The sequence below is a fragment of the Macaca nemestrina genome, chromosome 20 (genome assembly GCF_043159975.1).
Source record: "Macaca nemestrina isolate mMacNem1 chromosome 20, mMacNem.hap1, whole genome shotgun sequence".
NCBI lineage: Eukaryota > Metazoa > Chordata > Mammalia > Primates > Cercopithecidae > Macaca > Macaca nemestrina.
The window spans coordinates 58,055,726-58,074,615 of NC_092144.1; the positions used below are offsets into that span (position 1 = coordinate 58,055,726).

The 18,890-nt window shown below is 50.4% G+C and overlaps 1 protein-coding gene across 1 annotated transcript; it reads left to right on the forward strand.

Annotated features, from left to right (window-relative positions):
- Positions 1-8,686: 8,686 nt before the first annotated feature.
- On the forward strand, positions 8,687-11,226 carry LOC105478688 (tetrapeptide repeat homeobox 2). The gene is made up of 3 exons (XM_071088148.1): positions 8,687-8,722; positions 9,590-9,759; positions 10,293-11,226. The coding sequence occupies exons 1-3, from the start codon at positions 8,698-8,700 to the stop codon at positions 11,019-11,021; spliced, it is 924 nt and encodes a 307-aa protein (XP_070944249.1). The 5' UTR covers positions 8,687-8,697; the 3' UTR covers positions 11,022-11,226.
- Positions 11,227-18,890: the final 7,664 nt, after the last annotated feature.

Here is an 18,890-nt window from a genome sequence, read left to right on the forward strand (position 1 = left end):
GTATTTTTAGCACAGATGGGATTTCGCCATGTTGGCCAGGCTGGTCTCGAACTCCTGACTTCAAGCCATCCACCCACCTTGGCTTCCCAAAGTGCTGGGATTACAGGCATGAACCACTGCACCTGGCCCATTTCACTTACATTTTGCATCGTTAATAACCCTGCACCTTGGGGAATTCGCAGTGCATGCCAGGAAAATTCTCCCTGGCCCCATGGCGGCCCGTCCATGGCGCCACCATTCTCAGCAGCTTCCTGTGTGTCACCCTTCATGCCTGCTGTGCATGTGGGAGCAAAACTGTGCCTATGTCTTGTTTTCCAATTTCTACACTTTCATTTTATGTTTTTTTTTTTTTTTTTTTTTTTTTTTTTTTTTTTTTTTTGAGACGGAGTCTTGCTCTGTCACCCTGGCTGGAGTGCAGTGGCGCGATCTCGGCTCACTGCAAGCTCTGCCTCATAGGTTCACACCATTCTCCTGCCTCAGTCTCCCAAGTAGCTGGGACGACAGGCACCCGCCACCATGCCCGGCTAATTTTTTTGTATTTTTAGTAGAGACGGGGTTTCACCGTGTTAGCCAGGATGGTCTCGATCTCCTGACCTCGCGATCCGCCCGCCTCAGCCTCCCAAAGTGCTGGGATTACAGGCGTGAGCCACCACGCCCGGCCTTCTTGTCTCTTTACTTTGCTGCTCAAGCATGGTTCAAGAAACTTGTGTTCTTTTTATTTTTATTTTTTTAATTTTTTGAGACAGGTTCTTGCTGAGTCGCCCAGGCTGGAGTGTAGTGATGCCATCACAGCTTACTGCAGCCTTGACCTCCCACACTCAAATGGTCCTTTCACCTCAGGCTCCTGAGTAGCTGGGACTATAGATATGCACCAACATGCCCGGCTAATTTTTGTATTTTCGGTAGAGATGGGGTCTCACTTTGTTGCCCAGACTGGTCTCAAACTCCTGGGCTTAAGCGATCCCTCCCACCCCCTGCCTCGGCCTCCCAAAGTGCTGGGATTACAGGTGTGAGCCACTGTGCCTGGCCTCCCTTTTTTCTTTCTTTTCCTTCTTTTCCTACTTTTCTTTCTTTCTCTCTCTTTCTTTCTTTCTTTCTTTCTCTCTCTCTTCTCTCTGTCTCTCTCTGTCTCTTTCTTTTTTTTTGAGATAGAATCTCATTCCGTCACCCAGGTTGGAGTGCAATGGCACGATCTCAGCTCACTGCAACCTCTGCCTCCCACATTCAAGTGATTCTCCTGCCTCAGCCTCCCGAGTAGCTGGGATTACAGGCACCTGCTACCCATGCCAGACTAATTTTTGTATTGTTAGTAGAGATGGGGCTTTCACCATGTTGGCCAGGCTGGTCTCGAACTCCTGACCTTGTGATCTGCCCGCCTCGGCCTCCCAAAGTGTTGGGATTACAGGTGTGAGCCACTGTGCCCGGCCTCTATTTCTTGTATCTGTCTTCTTATTTTTTTTCTTCTCCCCGCTGTACCCCACCGTGACGCCCGGCTTCCCCAGCTTATGATGTCTTCCCACTTCTGCACCTCTCTCTTATTTTCTGTTTTCTGGGAATAACATTTGAACTCCTCCAAGGTCTGATGCCATCTGGCCCTGGCTCAAGTCTCCATCCTTCCTGCCCTGGCTTGCCGGCCTCTTCCTGTGCTAAACAAGGCAAGCTCTGAGACAGAGGCCAGGTGTGGGGCTGAGGTGGAGAGACAGGCTTGCCGCTGAGCTGACAACAGCCGTTCTCGAAGTGTGGTTCCTGCTGCAGCTCAGTGGCGTCAGCATCACTTGCTAATCAGAAACTGAAACTTTAGGGGTGAGACCCAGGGATCTGGGTTTTAAGGAGCTCTTCAGGGGATTCTGATGCCAACTAGATCTTGAAAATTGCTGGCTTATGGCTGGGCATGGTGGCTCATTCCTGTAATCCCAGCACTTTGGGAGGCCAAGGTGGGCAGATCACTTGAGGTCAGGAGTTTGAGACCAGCCTGGCCAACGTGGCGAAACCCTGGCTCTACTAAAAACACAAAACTTTGCCAGGCATGGTGGTGGGCGCCTGTAATCCCAGGTACTCGGGAGGCTGAGGCAGGAGAATGGCTTGAACTCAGGAGGCGGAGGTCGCAGTGAGCTGAGATTGCGCCACTGCACTCCAGCCTGGGTGACAGAGCGAGACTCTGTCTCAAAAAACCAAAAAACAGAAAACAAAAAAAAAACAAAAAAGAAAATTGCTGGCTTAAACTTGATGCATCGGTGGGGGCTGGGGAGGAGGCTGGTTTTCAAGATAATAATGTTGACCAGTATCTCTTGCAGGGGGGAGGTGAGGTGAGGCAGGGCAGCTAGTGACATTGCCCTGGGCACAAACTTGCAAGGACTGGGGAGGATTCTCCAAACCAGGGGAGCAGAAGAGGGATCAGGGAGGGTTCTCTGTGCCAGGTCCCCTCCTGAGCAGATGTCATGATAAGAGATGCCTGAATCCACCCAGGCCCATTGTATAGGTGGGGAAACTGATCCTGGAGGGAGGAAGGCTTTTGCCTAAGGTCACACAGCTGATAGTAACGAGGACCTCCAGGGCTTCCCAGCTGCTCTGAGACACTGCCTGGAATGTTCAGTACAAGGGAGTTGGTGAAATACCAGAAAGAGAAAAGCAGCCCCCAATGGCCAGGGGCTGGCCTTGCACTCACATCCATGCCTTCCATGTTCTCTCTTTGGATAGAATGGATTTCAGGCGGGGCACCATGGCTCATGCCTGTAATCTCAGTACGTTGGGAGGCTAAGGTGGGCAGATTGCCTGAGATCGGGAGTTGGAGACCAACCTGGCCAACATGGCGAATCCCCATTTCTACTAAAAATACAAAAATTAGCTGGGCCTGGTGGTGGGCACGTGTAACCCCAGCTACTCGGGAGGCTGAGGCAGGAGAATCGCTTGAACCCAGGAGACACAGGGTGCAGTGAGCTAAGATCACACCATTGGACTCCAGCCTGGGTGAAAGAGCGAAACTCCCTCTCGATAAATAAATAAATAAATGAATAAATAAACAAATAAACATTATTAAAAAAAGAAAGGATTTCATAAAACACAATGCATGGTGCAAGAACTGGATTTAAACAAAGAAACAAGCACAAACGCATAAGGTTATTCCCTGTGTTGCCCTGAGCTCTCTGTAATCACGTCTGAACCCAGAGAGAAACATGTTGTTCAAACCACAAAGATCCATGTCCTCCTATTCTGTCGAATACAAGTGACACTGTTTCTATACAAAAACCCTAGTTCTGGGCACTCCTCATCCCCCTCACCTTCAAGGTAAGAGAATCAGAGTGACCCTCTTTCCCTGACAGCATCGAACCCAGAGCAAAACCACTTTTTTTATATGTTAAAACTGCAGTAAAATAGGCATAACATACAATTTACCATCCTAACCTTTATTTATTTACTTTTATGTTTTTAGAGACAGGATCTCGCTCTGTTGCCCAGGCTGGAGTGCAGTGGTGCCATCTTGGCTCACTGAAACCACCTCCTGGGCTCAAGTGATCCTCCCGTCTCAGCCTTCCGAGTAGTGCCCGCCATCACGCCTGGCTAATTTTTGTATTTTTAGTAGAGACGGGGTTTCACCATGTTGCCCAGGTTGGTCTGGAACTCCTGGGCAAGAAATCCACTCGCCTCAGCCTCCCAAAGTGCTGGGATTACAGGCGTGAGCCAGGGCACCCGGCCCCAAACTGAAATTTTGTACTTATCCAATATTGAACTCCTCATTCTCCCCATCTCCAACCCTTGGGAACCTCTAGCTTATTTTCTGTCTCTATGAATTTGTCTATTTTAGATATTTCTTGGGAATGGAATCATACAATATTTGTCCTGGCTTATTTCATCTAGCATAAATACTTTCTAGGTTCATGGAGGTTGTAGCCTGTGCCAGAACTTCCTATTTAAGGCTGAAGAATATTCCATTGCATGAATAGACCACATTTTGTTCATTCATTTGATAGACATTTGGATTGTTTCAGCCTTTTGGCTATTGTAAAAGATGCTGCTATGAACATTAGTGCACAAATATTTCTTCGCTTCCCTGATTTACATTCTTTTTTTTTTTCCTGTTTTTAAACATCTTTTTTTTGTTTATATTTTTTTGGTATAAAAGTCACTCTGTTTTGAACCCTTTCCAAAATTATCAAACAAGCTCAAATCCTATAACATTTGCCATTAAAAGCAAGGGCAGCCGGGAGTGGTGGCTCATGCCTGTAATCCCAGCACTTTGGGAGGCCGAGGCGGGCGGATCACCTGAGGTCAGGAATTTGAAACCAGCCTGGTCAATATGGCAAAACCCTATCTCCACTAAAAATACAAAAATTAGCTGGGCATGGTAGTGGGTGCCTGTAATCCCAGCTACTCGGGAGGCTGAGGCAGGAGAATCGCTTGAATCTAGGAGGCAGATGTTGCAATAAGCCGAGATTGATCGCTCCATTGCACTCTAGCCTGGGTGACAGAGCGAGACATCATTTCACACACACACACACACACACACACACACACACACACACAAAGGCAAGGACAAAAGCCACAATTCCTTTCGCATCAATCTAAAACATACTTTCAAACACCCTCTTACTGAGAGGCCCCAAAGATTCCCTTCCCTTTCGTGTTCCTCCTTCTTGCAAGAAGACACTAAACTCAACTTTGCTTGACTACTGGTGTCCCTCTGATGGTCTTTAGCTGATGGACATTGACAGGTATCACCAAGTCAGTCTTAAAAACCAACCAGCTGGGCATGGTGGCTCACACTTACAATCCCAGCAATTTGGGAGGTTGAGGCAGCAGGATCGCCTGAGCCCAGGAGTTGGAGATCAGGCTGGGCAAGAGAGCAAAACCCTGTCTCTACAAAAAATATAAGAAATTAGCCGGGCAGGGTGGTGGGTGCCTGTAGTCCCAGCAACTTGGGAGGCTGAGGTGGGAGGATCGCTTGAGCCCATGAGGTCAAGGCTGCAGTGACCTGTGATCATGCCACTGTACTCCAGTCTGGGCAACAGAGCAGGACCCTGTCTCAAAACCAAAACCAAAACCAAAAACAAAACAAAACAAAACAAAAAAATCAACCTATGCTCCAAAACCATTTCTGGAGAAATAATCAGATTCCCTACCCCTTCACCTACTAAGCCTAGGTAGAGTCTTTTGTCTTAATCTTTGCCAATCGAATATGCAAAGTTTTTTCTTTTTTTTTTTTCACAGAGTCTTGCTCTGTCACCCAGGCTGGTGTGCAGTGGTGCGATCTAGGCTTCCTGCAACCTCTGCCTCCTGGGTTCAAGCAATTCTCCTGCCTCTGCCTCCCAAGTAGCTGGGATTACAGGCGCCCAACACCACGCCCAGCTATTTTTTTGTATTTTTTGTAGCAATGGGGTTTCACTATGTTGGCCAGACTGGCCTCAAACTCCTGACCTCATGATCCGCCCACCTCGGCCTCCCAAAGTGCTGTGATTACAGGCATAAGCTACCACGCCTGGCCTCGAATATGCAAAGTCTTACATTTGATTTCTTTTAGAAATTACAAGGCCGGGTGCGGTGGCTCAAGCCTATAATCCCAGCACTTTGGGAGGCTGAGACGGGCGGATCACGAGGTCAGGAGATCGAGACCATCCTGGCTAACCCGGTGAAACCCCGTCTCTACTAAAAAATACCAAAAAAAAAAAAAAAAAAAAAACTAGCCGGGCGAGGTGGCGGGCGCCTATAGTCCCAGCTACTCAGGAGGCTGAGACAGGAGAATGGTGTAAACCCGGGAGGCAGAGGTTGCAGTGAGCTGAGATCCGGCTACTGCACTCCAGCCTGGGCGACAGAGCAAGACTCTGTCTCAAGAAAAAAAAAGCCGGGCGCGGTGGCTCAAGCCTGTAATCCCAGCACTTTGGGAGGCCGAGGCGGGAGGATCACAAGGTCAGGAGATCGAGACCACAGTGAAACCCCGTCTCTACTAAAAATACAAAAAATTAGCCGGGCGCGGTGGCGGGCGCCTGTAGTCCCAGCTACTCAGGAGGCTGAGGCAGGAGAATGGCGGGAACCCAGGAGGCGGAGCTTGCAGTGAGCCGAGATCGCGCCACTGCACTCCAGCCTGGGCAACAGCATGAGACTCTGTCTCAAAAAAAAAAAAAAAAGAAAAAAAAAAAGAAATTACAGTGAGGGGGACCTTCTACTCACATCTTATAGACCAAGAAAACTGCAAGATCATTTCTGTTGACAGCAGGGCCATCATCTGCCTTGGTGAATAATGTGTTCCCAGCTACCGAAAAGTGGAACAAAATGTGCAATTATGGTAAACTGTTCCCAGAAAGGAAGCAGAATATAGATACAATGATGGAAGGATGCCACTATGAGATACTAAGCAACCGTTTAAAAGAGTGCAGTGAGGCCGGGTGTGGTGGCTCATGCCTGTAATCCCAGCACTTTGGGAGGCCGAGGCAGGTGGATCACGAGGTCAAGAGATCGAGACCATCCTGTCTAACACGGTGAAACCCCAGCTCTACTTAAAATATAAAAAAATTAGCCGGGCATGGTGGCGGGCGCCTGTAGTCCCAGCTGCTGGGGAGGCTGAGCCAGGAGAATGGCATGAACCCGGGAGGCAGAGCTTGCAGTGAGCTGAGATTGCGCCACTGCACTCCAGCCTGGGCGACAGAGTGCGACTCCGTCTCAAAAAAAAAAAAAAAAAAGAAAGAAAAAAAATAGTGCAGTGAACTTGTAACATACCATCTATTTGTTTTACAATTTATTTATTTATTTCCAAGACAGGGTCTTGCTCTGTCGCCCAGGCTGGTGTGCAGTGGTTTGATCATGGCTCACTGCAGCCTCGAATTCCTGGGCTCAAGGCATCCTCCCGTCTCAGCCTCCCAAGTAGCTGGGACTACAGGTACCTACCACCATGCCTGGCTAGTTTTTAAAATATATATATATTTTGTAGAGATAAGGTCTTCTTGCTATGTTGCCCAGACTGGTCTCGAACTCCTGACCTCAAGTGATCTTTCTGCCTTGGCTCCCAAAGCCCTAGGATTACATGCATGAGCCATCATGCCCAGCCACTATTTGTTTTGTTTCAGTTTGTATTTATTTATTTATTTATTTTGCGATGGAGTTTCACTATTGTTGCGCAGGCTGGGGTGCAATAGTGCGATATTGGCTCACCACAACCTCCACCTCCCAGGTTCAAGCAATTCTCCTGCCTCAGCCTCCTGAGCAGCTGGGATTACAGGCATGTGCCACCACGCCCAGCTAATTTTGTGTTTTTAGTAGAGACGGAGTTTGTCTATGTTGGTCAGGCTGGTCTCGAACTCCCGACCTCAGGTTATCCTCCCGCCTCAGCCTCCCAAAGTGCTCGGATTACAGGTATGAGCCACTGCACCTGGCCAAACTTTCTTATATTTAAATGTCTATCTTTACAAAATAGTACCAGTGAGCTTGTTCATCTGTTTATGCCTTTATTGGCCAAATAAATAGCCACAGTGCAAAATCTCCGGGGTCACTACTGTGTTCCCAGCATGTCCTGTAGATGAAGCCGGACAACACATGCGATGAGGAATCATTGCTGGGGATGCTGCTTTCTACAACAGAACTCTAAGTATCCGGTGAAAACAACGAGCGAGGCCTGTTTATGTCTGAGTTTTATTGAATTTTGAAATTGATTGCATGAGTCATTTGTTTTTCTTTTCTTTTCTTTTTTTTGCGGGAGGTGTGGACGGAGTCTCCCTCTGTTGCCCAGGCTGCACTGCAACCTCCACCCCTCAGGTTCAAGTGATTCTCTTGCCTCAGCTTCCCAAGTAGCTGGGATTACAGGTGCCTGCCACCAGGTCCAGCTATTCTTTTTGTAGTTTTAGTAGAGACGGGGTTCTGCCATGTTAGCCAGGCTGGTCTCGAAATCCTGACCTCAGGTGATCTGCCTACCTCGGCCTCCCAAAGTGCTAGGATTACAGGTGTGAGCCACCATGTCCGGCCTTGATTGACTAATTTTTAGCTCCCCGGTTCATAAGCCTTGTCAATCTCCTTGACCCCTGAACCCATGTGGGTCCTGCTATGAGGAGATGAGGGCAGCCAGGGGTCTGACACAGCGGATGCATCTCTAAGGGACCTGACTTGTGTGAACCAAGGTCATGGGTTCCCTGTATACATCAGCAGCGGGTTCATTCACTCACAAGAGCCGATCAGCAGCGGCCCATGGAAACATCCATCAGACTGTGTCCCCTCCTGGTTGGAGGAGAGGTAACTACAAGAATGAATAGTAGGGGCCAGAGTGGCCTCAAAGGACCAAAGAGGAGGCTGTGGGGTCATCCAGGAGGGAGGGATGGTGGCTGGAAAAGATGGGCAGCCTGGGAGCCGGGAGGAGTGGGTAGACTCGCTGACATTGGTCATGCGGGGCCCCAGCCCTGGGAAGGAACAAGGATGACTCCTGGGGGCTGACTGGCGGTGCCTCTCCTGAGATGGGGACCCCAACCACAGGTCACAATGCTGACTCCCCAACCCCGCGTGGAATGCCACCTTGCCTGGGCCCACGAGGGTGAAACCAAGGCTGTGTTGCCCACTGAGGTTCATCCATCATTCAGCTCCTCCAGGGGATGGGACTGCAGGGCAGGGTGGGAAAGGGAGGGTCCCAGCAGGGTGGGCCAGGGTGGGCACAGCACAGAAGTGATTTAAGAGCCAAGCACTTGTCAGTACACACTTGTGTTTGGGAACAGAGCAGGACGCAGGATGCAAGACCCTGGTCATCGCCAAGGTGAGCGGGGGCAGGGGTGTGAGGGGTCTGAGCTGATCCTGTGGCCTAGGCTGCAGAGTGCAGATCTCGGTAGCCAGAGCAGGGCTGGGCCTGTGTGGGAGGCTTCCCGTCCTGCAGAGAGGGGAGAACTTAGGGGCATTTGGGAAATGAAAAATCATGCAACTGGGCGAAGCGTGTCATGCCTGTGATCCCAGCTCTTTGGGAGGCCAAGTTGAGAGGATCACTTGAGCCCAGGACTCTGAAACCAGCTGGGCCAACACAGTGAGACCCATCTTTACCAAAAATACAAAAGTTACCCCGGGGTGGTGGTGCACACCTGTGGTCCCAGCTACTCGGGAGACTGAGGCGGGGGGATTGCTTGAGCCCAGGAGGTGGAGGCTGCCTTGAGCCGTGTTCACATCACTGCACTCCAGCCTGGGTGACAGAGTGAGATCCCCTCTCCAAGAAAGAGAAAGAAGGAAAGATATTAAACCATGCAGTTGAGTGGAGCAGATGACTGGGCAGGTGCCTGCACCCCTGCAAGTGTCAGGGTCCCTATAGCCCTTGGATGGGAGGGGAAGGGGCAGCGGGGGAGGGCTGAGCAGGCCTGAAGCAGCCCTGTCTGCTCCCAGGTGAGACGCCTAGGCTGCCTGCCTTCCCTTCTGTGGGGTCCCTAATAATACAGGAGCTGTTATCATGCCCATTTCCTAGATGTGGACCCTGAGGCCCAGAGAGGTGCAAGGTCTGGTCCGGATACCAGGCTGCCATCCGCGGTGCCGCCCCAGCCCACGCTGCCTGGGCTCCTGGCCTCGGGCAGGGGACGGGGTCCCTAGGCGGGGCCGGGGGCTCCCTGGGGCCTTCTCTGACCTGTTTCCCTCCCGCCCCCAGGCCCTTCCCTGGTCCCGGACCCTCCAAGGAGACAGCGGCAGGAGCGCACGGTCTACACTCAAAGCCAGCAGGAAGTGCTAGAAAGTTCCTTTCAGAACGACCAGTACCCGAACTATGACAAGCGACTGAATCTGGCGAAGGCACTTGGCCTCAAGGAGCACCAACTGCAGGTCTGACTCCCACCCCCCTCTTCCCGCCCCAGTCACCCCAAGGAGCCTCTTCATCTCTCACTCACCGGGGCCTGGCCCGCCCGACCACCTCCTGCCCTGCCACGCAAGGGGTCCCGCCAGTGTAGACCCGGGCTGCATCGAGTCCTGTTCCAACTCTCTGCCAACCCAAACCCGCCCACAGGATCGGCCCAAGCTGTGCCCCACGAGGTCTCCCGGTGCCCAGACCTCAGGCCCCCCTGAGAACCCGCGGTCCCTCCCCTCGAACCCTCCCTGGCCCCCCGGGCTCCCGGGCAGCAGGCCCCGCTCCTCCCCTCCCACCCCACCCTTCACCCCTCCCACCCCACCCTCCTCCCCTTCTTTTCCCCTCCCTCTCCCCTCCCTTCTCCGGGCCTGGGAGCCGGGGGCCCTCTTATGGTGGGCGCGGGGTGGGGGTGAACACTGGGAGAGGGTTGAGGCCGGCCCCGCCCCCAAGCGGCTCACCGGACCGCGCGAGGCCCTCCTTCACACCTCCTCCCTGTCCCCAATGCCCCCAGGTGTGGTTCAAGAATCGCCGCGCCAAACTAGCTCGGGAGCGACGGCTCCAGCAGCAGCCGCAGCGCGTCCCTGGGCGGAGAGGCCGAGGAGCCCGTGCTGCACCCCTAGTCCCTGCAGCCTTCGCTTCCGTCCCTGGGGGTCCTGAGTTCCCGCAGAGCCGGGGTTCTTGGATCTCCCCTCAGCCAGGCCCCTGGGGAGTCCTCCCAGCAGCAGAACCCACGATCTACAGCCTCCACCGGACCTGGGGTGGCCCTGGGTGTGGAGCCCAGGGGGGCCTCCCGGCTGCCCAGGGTCCAGGCCCTGGCCCAATCCCAGCTCCTATCCCAGGCCCAGCCCAGATCCCAGGCCCTATCCCAGGCCCAGCCCAGATCCCAGGCCCAATGTCAGGTCCACTCTCAGGCTCAATGTTAGATCCAGGCTGGAGCCAAGGTTCATTCCCCGCCCCCATCTCAGGCCCAGGCCCAATCCCAGACCCAGTCCTAGGCCGAGCCCTGATGCCAGGTCCAGAATCACTCCCAGCCCCAGCCCCAGGCACCACGAGGCCTCAGAGCCCCAATGCCTCCAACTTGTTGCCAGAAACCCAGTTATTCCCTGACTTCATGGAGCTGCTCCCGCCCATGGACCTGTTCGAGGAATCCTCACTGTTTACCTCGACATCTCAGTATGAAGAGAAGGATGGCTCCGTGGACGAAAATCACTCAGTCCTTGGGTCATTACTGGATTTATAGGGGGCCTGTGCCTGCAAAGTTCTTCAGATCCCAGAGGGCCTGGAGTGGCTGGTCCACACTGCTGGTGACTTTCTGCAGTGAATGCACCACCCTTTACCCACCCGGCTGCAGGCGGACATTTGCTGTCTTCACTGTGCAGCCATCACAGGTGGCCTGTGGATGTGCCTCCCTCTCATTTGAATTGAGCCTGAGCATTTCTCTGCTGGGATTGGAGTCACTGCTCACTGGGATGTTTGGCATTAGTGGATGCCACTTGAGAGCTTTGTAAAGGGCTTTTCCCAGCCCTCCTGCTTGTCAGCATCCTCCCCAACACTGAGGATTGTGAGACTTTTTAAATGTTTGTTGATCCAGTGACTTGTGGCTTTGCTGTGGTTGTAATATCCATTTCCCTGATGATTGAGAGATTGAGAAATTCTCATATGGGCATTAGGCATTTTCAAATAGTGACTATTTTTAGTTTAAAAAAATTTTTTTTTCTTATTTTTATTAAATAGTGACTATTCATGGTCTTTTGGGCCCATTTTTTGTAGTTGATTTCATATAAGTATTTTTTTGAGTCAGAGCCTTGCTTTGCTGCCCGGGCTGTAGTACAGTGGCATGATCTTGGCTCACTGCAACTTCTGCTTCCTAGGTTCAAGTGATTCTCAGCCTCCTGAGTAGCTGGGACTACAGGTGCCAGCCACTATGCCTGGCTAATTGTTGTATTTTTAGTAAAGATGGGGTTTCACCATGTTGGCCAGGCTGGCCTTGAACTCCTGACCTTGAAGTGTTCCACCTGCCTCAGCCTCCCAAAGTGCTGAGATTAGAGGCATGAGCCACTGCACCCAGCCACGATGTTTTAACATAAAATTCCATTGGGGGTTAATATTCTGCGAGGATCTCCTATTCTGTGGCTTGTCTTCTTGCTTTTGTTAAGTAGATCACTGTGTGTAGCATTCAAAACATTCATCAGCAGATTGATACTTTAGTGGAAGAAAAAATCCAATTTAAAAATTAGACTTGATGGACAAAAACTGTTATAAAAGTTTCTTTTTTCTTTTTTTTTTTTGAGACGGAGTCTCACTCTGTCGCCCGGGCTGGAGTACAGTGGCCGGATCTCAGCTCACTGCAAGCTCCGCTTCCCGGGTTTACGTCATTCTCCTGCCTCAGCCTCCCGAGTAGCTGGGACTACAGCGCCCGCCACCTCACCCGGCTAGTTTTTTGTATTTTTTTAGTAGAGACGGGGTTTCACTGTGTTAGCCAGGATGGTCTCGATCTCCTGGCCTCATGATCCGCCCGTCTCGGCCTCTATTTTTTCTTGAGACAGAGTCTCACTCTGTCATCCATGCTGGAGTGCAGTGGTGCCATCTTGGCTCACTGCAACCTCGCTTCCCAGGTTCAAGTGATTCTCCTACTTCAGCCTTCTGACTAGCTGGAACTACAGGTGTGGTCCACCACACGGCTAATTTTTGTATTTTTTATAAAGACAAGGTTTCTCCATGTTGCCCAGACTTGAGCTTTCAAGTTTCTTCAAGAAAATTGTTGGAATTTTAATTGCAATGACATGAAATTTATAAATGTTTTTGGGAGAAATTGAAGTTTTTACAAAGTCTAGTCGACTTAGTACTTATTTATATTCATTCAATTGGTGTTTTACAAAGGTTCTTAATGAAATGTTATTGTTACTATTATTTTTCTGACAGAGTCTCACTCTGTTGCTCAGGCTGGAGTGCAGTGGCGCAGTCTTGGTTCACTGCAAAGTACCTCCTGGGTTCAAGTGATTCTCTTGCCTTGGCTTCCTGAGTAGCTGGGATTACAGGCGCACGCCACCATGTCCAGCTAGTTTTTGTATTTTTAGTAGAGATGGGGTTTCACCATGTTGGCCAGGCTGGTCTCAAACTGCTGACCTCAGGTGATCAACCCCCCCCCTTGGCCTCCCAAAGTGCTGAGATTACAGGCGTGAGCCACTGCGCCTGGCTGAAATATGATTATTTAATCACAGAGCTCTTGCATGCATCTTTCTGTAGATTTATTTCTTGTACTTCATTGTTATTATTGTCTGATATTTCACATGGTATTTTAAATTTCTTATTTTTTAAAAATATATTTGTCTTGTACATAGGATTCAGTTGATCTGTTTATTTTGTTTCCGGGAACCTAGCTCAATTCTTCTGAACTCTCATAACTTATCTGAACATTGTAAATTTGAAAATGAACATAGTTCATGGTGCTAAGCCGACGAGCGCCCCCTCCTCGGCACTCCACACCCCTCTCCGCGTCTCACTTCCTCTGCCGCCCCCTGGTGGCCGTCCTGGCCCTGGGTCTCCCCACAGCGGGTTCTCTGACCCTGTCCTGGTCCGGTTTAGCAAATGCTCTAATCCTCTTAGGCCAGGCCAGCCTCAGCAGAGCAGAGAGAGAATTAGATCAGATGTGGGGGGAAGGGAGGACGGCTGTGCGTGTGTGCCGGGGACAGACTCCCAGGATGTAATGAAAGCTCCTCCTTATCTAGCCGACCCTGGTAGTAAAATACACATAAAAACACGGAAACTTCACACCAGTCAGACTCTGACAGTGTGGGAAGAGTAGGGAGGAATCTAATCCATCTATTGTAGGTGAGGGAGTTCCTGTGGACATTCTGGCGGCATGCGGGAAGAGGTGGTCCAGTCTGACTGTAGATTCAGAATCACATCCTGGGCCTGGGGGAGGGGGATGGTGGTGCTTCAGGGCCCTGCAGGCATATCAGTGAATGGAAAATGGATTAGTTTATTAATGAATGAAGATGGAATTTGCGTGTGCCCTGATTAGCTGAATAGAAAGTGAATGGATTAAGTAGAACAGAATTCCTCTCTTTTTCATCTCCTCAATTCTTTTTTTTTGGAGACAGGATTTCACTCTGTCACCCAGGCTGGAGTGCAGTGTGGTGCAATCTCGGCTCACTGCAACCTCCTCTCCCAGATTCAAGCGATTCTCCTGCCCCAGCCTCCCAAGGAGCTGGGATTACAGGTGCCCGCCTACCACGCCCGGCTAATTTTTATATTTTTAGTAGAGATGGGGTTTCGCTATGTTTGCCAGGCTGGTCTGGAACTCCTGACCTCAGGTGATCCACCTGCCTCGGCTTCCCAAAGTGCTGGGATTACAGGCGTGAGCCATCACGCCGGGCCATGGATTAGTTGTTAATGAATGAAGATTGAGTTTGCATGTGCCCTGATTCGCTGAATAGAAAGTGAATGGATTAAGTAGAACAGAATTCCTGTCTTTTTAATGTCCTCAATTCTTCTTGTTTTTGGAGACAGGGTCTCAATCTGTCGCCCAGGTTGGAGTGCAGTTGTGCAATCTCGGCTCACTGCCACCTCCGCCTCCCGGGATCAGGCAATTTTCCTGCCTCAGCCTCCCTAGCTGTGACCACAGGCGCCAGTCACCACGCCCAGCTAATTTTTGTATTTTTAGTAGAGATGGGGTTTTACCATGTTGGCCAGGCCGGTCTCAAACTCCTGACCTCAGATGATCCACCCACCTTGGCCTCCCAAAGTGTTGGAATCACAGGCATGAGTCACCGTGCCCAGCCTCAATTCTTATTTTTGGAGACAGGGTTTTGCTCTGTCACCCGGGCTGGGGTGCAGTGGTGCGATCTCAGTTCACTGCAACTTCTGCCTCCCGGGTTCATGCGATTCTCCCACCTCAGCCTCCTGAGTAGCTGGGACTACAGGTGCATGCCACTGCGCCTGGCTAATTTTTTTTTTTGTAAAGACAGGGTTTCTCCATGTTGCCCAGGCTGGTCTCAAACTCCTGAAATCAGGCAATCCTCCAGCCCATGTCTCCCAAAGTGCTGAGACTACAGGCAGGAGCCACCGCTCCTGGCTATATCTTCTCCATTCAATTTCCCTCCTTTTTCACCCAAGCAATGCCAGCCCCCTTCACTCCCTTCCAAATCCGAAAATGCCTAGGGAGTTTTACCATCTCCTAGGAAGCTCTCCCGCCTCTCATCATCATCCCAGGCTGTGTTCTGGGCATCCCCAAGGGAAACATCTGAACTTCTCACTGGGCCAAGGAAGAAGGGACGAGGTGACTTTCAGAAGGCAGGCCTTGGAAATTCCCCATGTCTGTCTTAGCAACAGCAAGAATTTCTCTTTGTTTTCCTGCCTGTAGCCAAAAAGCGTAACATGAAAGGATTCAGGGTACATATGAGAACAGGTCATTGTACCTTCGACAAATGGGTCAAGTTTAAGCTTAATACCGTCCTGCATGCTCCGGGATGGAGATGGAGACAGTGCAGGTTGAAATGTCTTTGTCTTGTAAGGATCGGAGAGAGGGGGGCCATCGTGGGTTTTTTTTTTTTTTTTTTTCCTTTTTTTTTTTTTGGAGAGGGAGTCTCACTCATTCTCCCAGGCTGGAGTGCAGTGGAGCGATCTTGGCTCACTGCAACCTCTGCTTCCCGGGTTCAAGTGATTCCCCTGCCTCAGCCTCCTGGGTAGCTGGGATTACAGGTGCCTGCCACCACCAAACCCAGTTATTTATTTATTTTTTTTTTTTTGAGATGGAGTCTCGCTCTGTCGCCTAGGCTGGAGTGTAGTGGCGCGATCTCGGCTCGCTGCAACCTCCGCCTCCCGGGTTTACGCCATTCTCCTGCCTCAGCCTCCTGAGTAGCTGGGACTACAGGCACCCGCCACCACACTCGGCTAATTTTTTGTATTTTTAGTAGAGATGGGGTTTCACCGTGTTAGCCAGGATGGTCTTGATCTCTTGGCCTCATGGTCGGCCTGCCTCGGCTTCCCAAAGTACTGGGATTATAGGCGTGAGCCACCGCACCCGACATTTTTGTATATTTTGTAGAGATGAGGTTTCACTGTTTTCCAGGCTGGTTTTGAACTCCTGATCTCATGTGATCCTCCTGCCTCAGCCTCCGAAAGTGCTGGGATTACAAAGTGCGTGAGCCACCGTGCCTGGCCAAAACCTCTTGCTTTAACACCCAACTTCATCCTAGGTCCCTGGATCTAGTTTCTGATTTTCTTTTTTTTTTTTCCTTTTTTTTTTTTTTTTTTTTTGAGATGGAGTTTTGCTCTTTTTGTCCAGGCTGGAGTGCAATGGCGCAGTCTAGGCTCACTGCAACCTCCACCTCCCGGGTTCAAACGATTCTCCTGCCTCAGCCTCCCGAGTAGCTTGGATTACGGGCGCCCACCACCACGCCCAGCTAATTTTTTTTGTAATTTTAGTAGAGACAGAGTTTTACCATGTTGGCCAGACTGGTCTCAAACTCCTGACCTCAGGTAATTGCCCGCCTCAGCCTCCCAAAGTACTGGGATTACAGTCGTGAGCCACCACACTCGGCCTGATTTTCTTTTTCTTTCCTTTTTTTTTTTTTTTTTGAGACAAGATCTCACCCTGTCACCCAGGTTGGCGTGCAGTGGTTATTTCCTTCCTTCCTTCCTTCCTTCCTTCCTTCCTTCCTTCCTTCCTTCCTTCCTTCCTTCCTTCCTTCCTTCCTTCTTTCGAGACAGGGTCTCATTCTGTCACCCGGGCTGGCGTGCAGCAGTGTGATTACAGCTCACTGTAACCCTGAACTCTCGGGCTCAAGCAGTCTTCGTACCCCAGCCTCCCTAGTGGCTGTGCCTACAGCCATGTGCCACCAAGCCAGGCTAATTTTTAATTTTTTTTCCTGCAGAGATAGGGTCTTTCTATGTTGTCTGGGCTGGTCTCGACCTCCTGGGCTCAAGCAATCCTCCCATCTAGCTTCCTAAAGCACTGGGATTATAGGTTTGAGCCACGGCGTCTGGCTTGCCCCATCTCTTAAAAAAAAATAATAATAATAGTGAGGTTGTTGGGATGGGGCACCAGTATGTTTTAAAGCTTTGAGGCAATTCCAATGTGCAAAACTTGAGTACTGCTGTTCTCGGTCAAATCCCTGCCGTGGAGTAGACAAAATCCTGAGAGATGATGCGTAACCATCATTATTAAGAAGACACCAAAGCCAGTTTGGTGGCTCATGCCTGTAATCCCAGCACTTTGGGAGGCCAAGGTGGGCGGATCACCTAAGTTGAGGAGTTTGAGACCAGCCTGGCCAACATGGTGAAACCTCCTCTCTACTAAAAATTAAAAAATTAGCCAGGTGTGGTGGTGCACACCTGTAATCCCAGCTACTCGGGAGGCTGAGGCAGGAGAATCACTTGAACCGGGGAGGTGGAGGCTGCAGTGAGCCAAGATTGTGCCACTGCACTCCAGCCTGAGTGACAGAGTAAGACTCTGTTTCAAAAAAAATAATAATAATAAAAAACCTTTATTTTACTAAAAGAAAAGTCAAAATTGCCTTATCTGATTGTCCCTTTCACAGAAATCCACCTAGATAAAAATCAAGTGCCACAAAGAGAAAGATGTGAATGGTCATTATTTTATTTTATTTATTTATTTATTTTTGAGCCAGAGTTTTGCTCTTGTTGCCCAGGCTGGAGTGCAATGGCTTGATCTTGGCTCAAGATCAAGATCAACCCGAGAGGCGGAGGCTGCAGTGAGTTATGATCACACCACTGCACTCCAGCCTGAGCAACAAAGCAAGACTCTGTCTCAAAAAAAAAAAAAAAAAAAAAAAAAAGTATATTTTCTAGCTGTTTGGCTTAAGCTTAAATTACACAAGTGGAAAGAAATAAAATGTTGGCCGGGCGCGGTGGCTCAAGCCTGTAATCCCAGCACTTTGGGAGGCCGAGACGGGCGGATCACGAGGTCAGGAGATTGAGACCATCCTGGGTAACACAGTGAAACCCCGTCTCTACTAAAAATACAAAAAAAAAAAACTTAGCCGGGCGAGGTGGCAGGCGCCTGTAGTCCCAGCTACTCGGGAGGCTGAGGCAGGAGAATGGCGTGAACCCGGGAGGCGGAGCTTGCAGTGAGCTGAGATCCGGCCACTGCACTCCAGCCTGGGTGACAGAGCGAGACTCCGTCTCAAAAAAAAAAAAAAAAAAAAGAAAGAAATAAAATGTTGCCTCTGTATCTTTTCCATGCTTTTCTCCTACTTGAATGTGGGGTGTCTCTCCCCCATCCCACCTGGAGGTCTCCTGTGTGGAAGGAACCAGCTGGTCTAGGTGGTTCCAGGGGACACCCCAGGACCAAGCTCTGGCATGATCCACCCGCCTCAGGCATGAGCCACCGGGCCTGGCCTGTGAATGGTCATTATTTTTATATCAAATGAATACAGTAGCCACCAGTAAATTCATTAGTTAAAAACGTTTTCAGCTAGGCATGGTGGCTCACGCCTGTAATCCCAGCACTTTGGGAGGCTGAGGCAGGTGGATCACGAGGTCAGGAGATCGAAACCTGCCTGGCTAACACGGTGAAACCCTGTCTCTACTAAAAATACAAAAAATTAGCCGGGCATGGTGGCGGGCGCCTGTAGTCCCAGCTGCTTGAGAGGTGGAGGCAGGAGAGTCGCTTGAACCCAGGAGGCGGAGGTTGCAGTGAACCGAGATTGCACCACTGCACTCCAGCCTGGGTGACAGAGTGAGACTCTGTCTCAAAAAAAAAAAAAAAAAGGATTTTCAAGGCCAAGTGAGGTGGCTCATGCTTTCTAATCCCAGCACTTTGGGAAGCCGAGGTGGAAGGATGGATTGAACCCAGAAGTTTGAGACTGGCCTGGGCAACATAGTGAGAGCCCGTCTCTACAAAAAATTAAAACATTAGCGAGGTGTGGTGGCACCACCTGTGTTCCCAGCTACTCGGAAGGCTGAGCGGCAGGATCCCTTGAGCCTGGGAGGTCGAAGCTGCAGTGAGCTGTGGTGGTATCACCACATTCCAGCCTGGATGACACAGCAAGACCCTGTCTCAAAAAAATTTCTTTCCCAAACTCCCATTTTAACAGACTGTTTCTGCCGGGTGCAGTGGTTCACGCCTTTAATCACAACACTT

Excerpts from the sequence above, each read along its gene's own strand:
- LOC105478688 (XM_071088148.1), top strand. The coding sequence starts at position 8,698 with ATGCAAGACCCTGGTCATCGCCAAG. Across the intron at positions 8,723-9,589 it reads AGACCCTGGTCATCGCCAAG|GCCCTTCCCTGGTCCCGGAC; the intron begins GTGAGCGGGGGC and ends TCCCGCCCCCAG. Across the intron at positions 9,760-10,292 it reads TCAAGGAGCACCAACTGCAG|GTGTGGTTCAAGAATCGCCG; the intron begins GTCTGACTCCCA and ends CAATGCCCCCAG.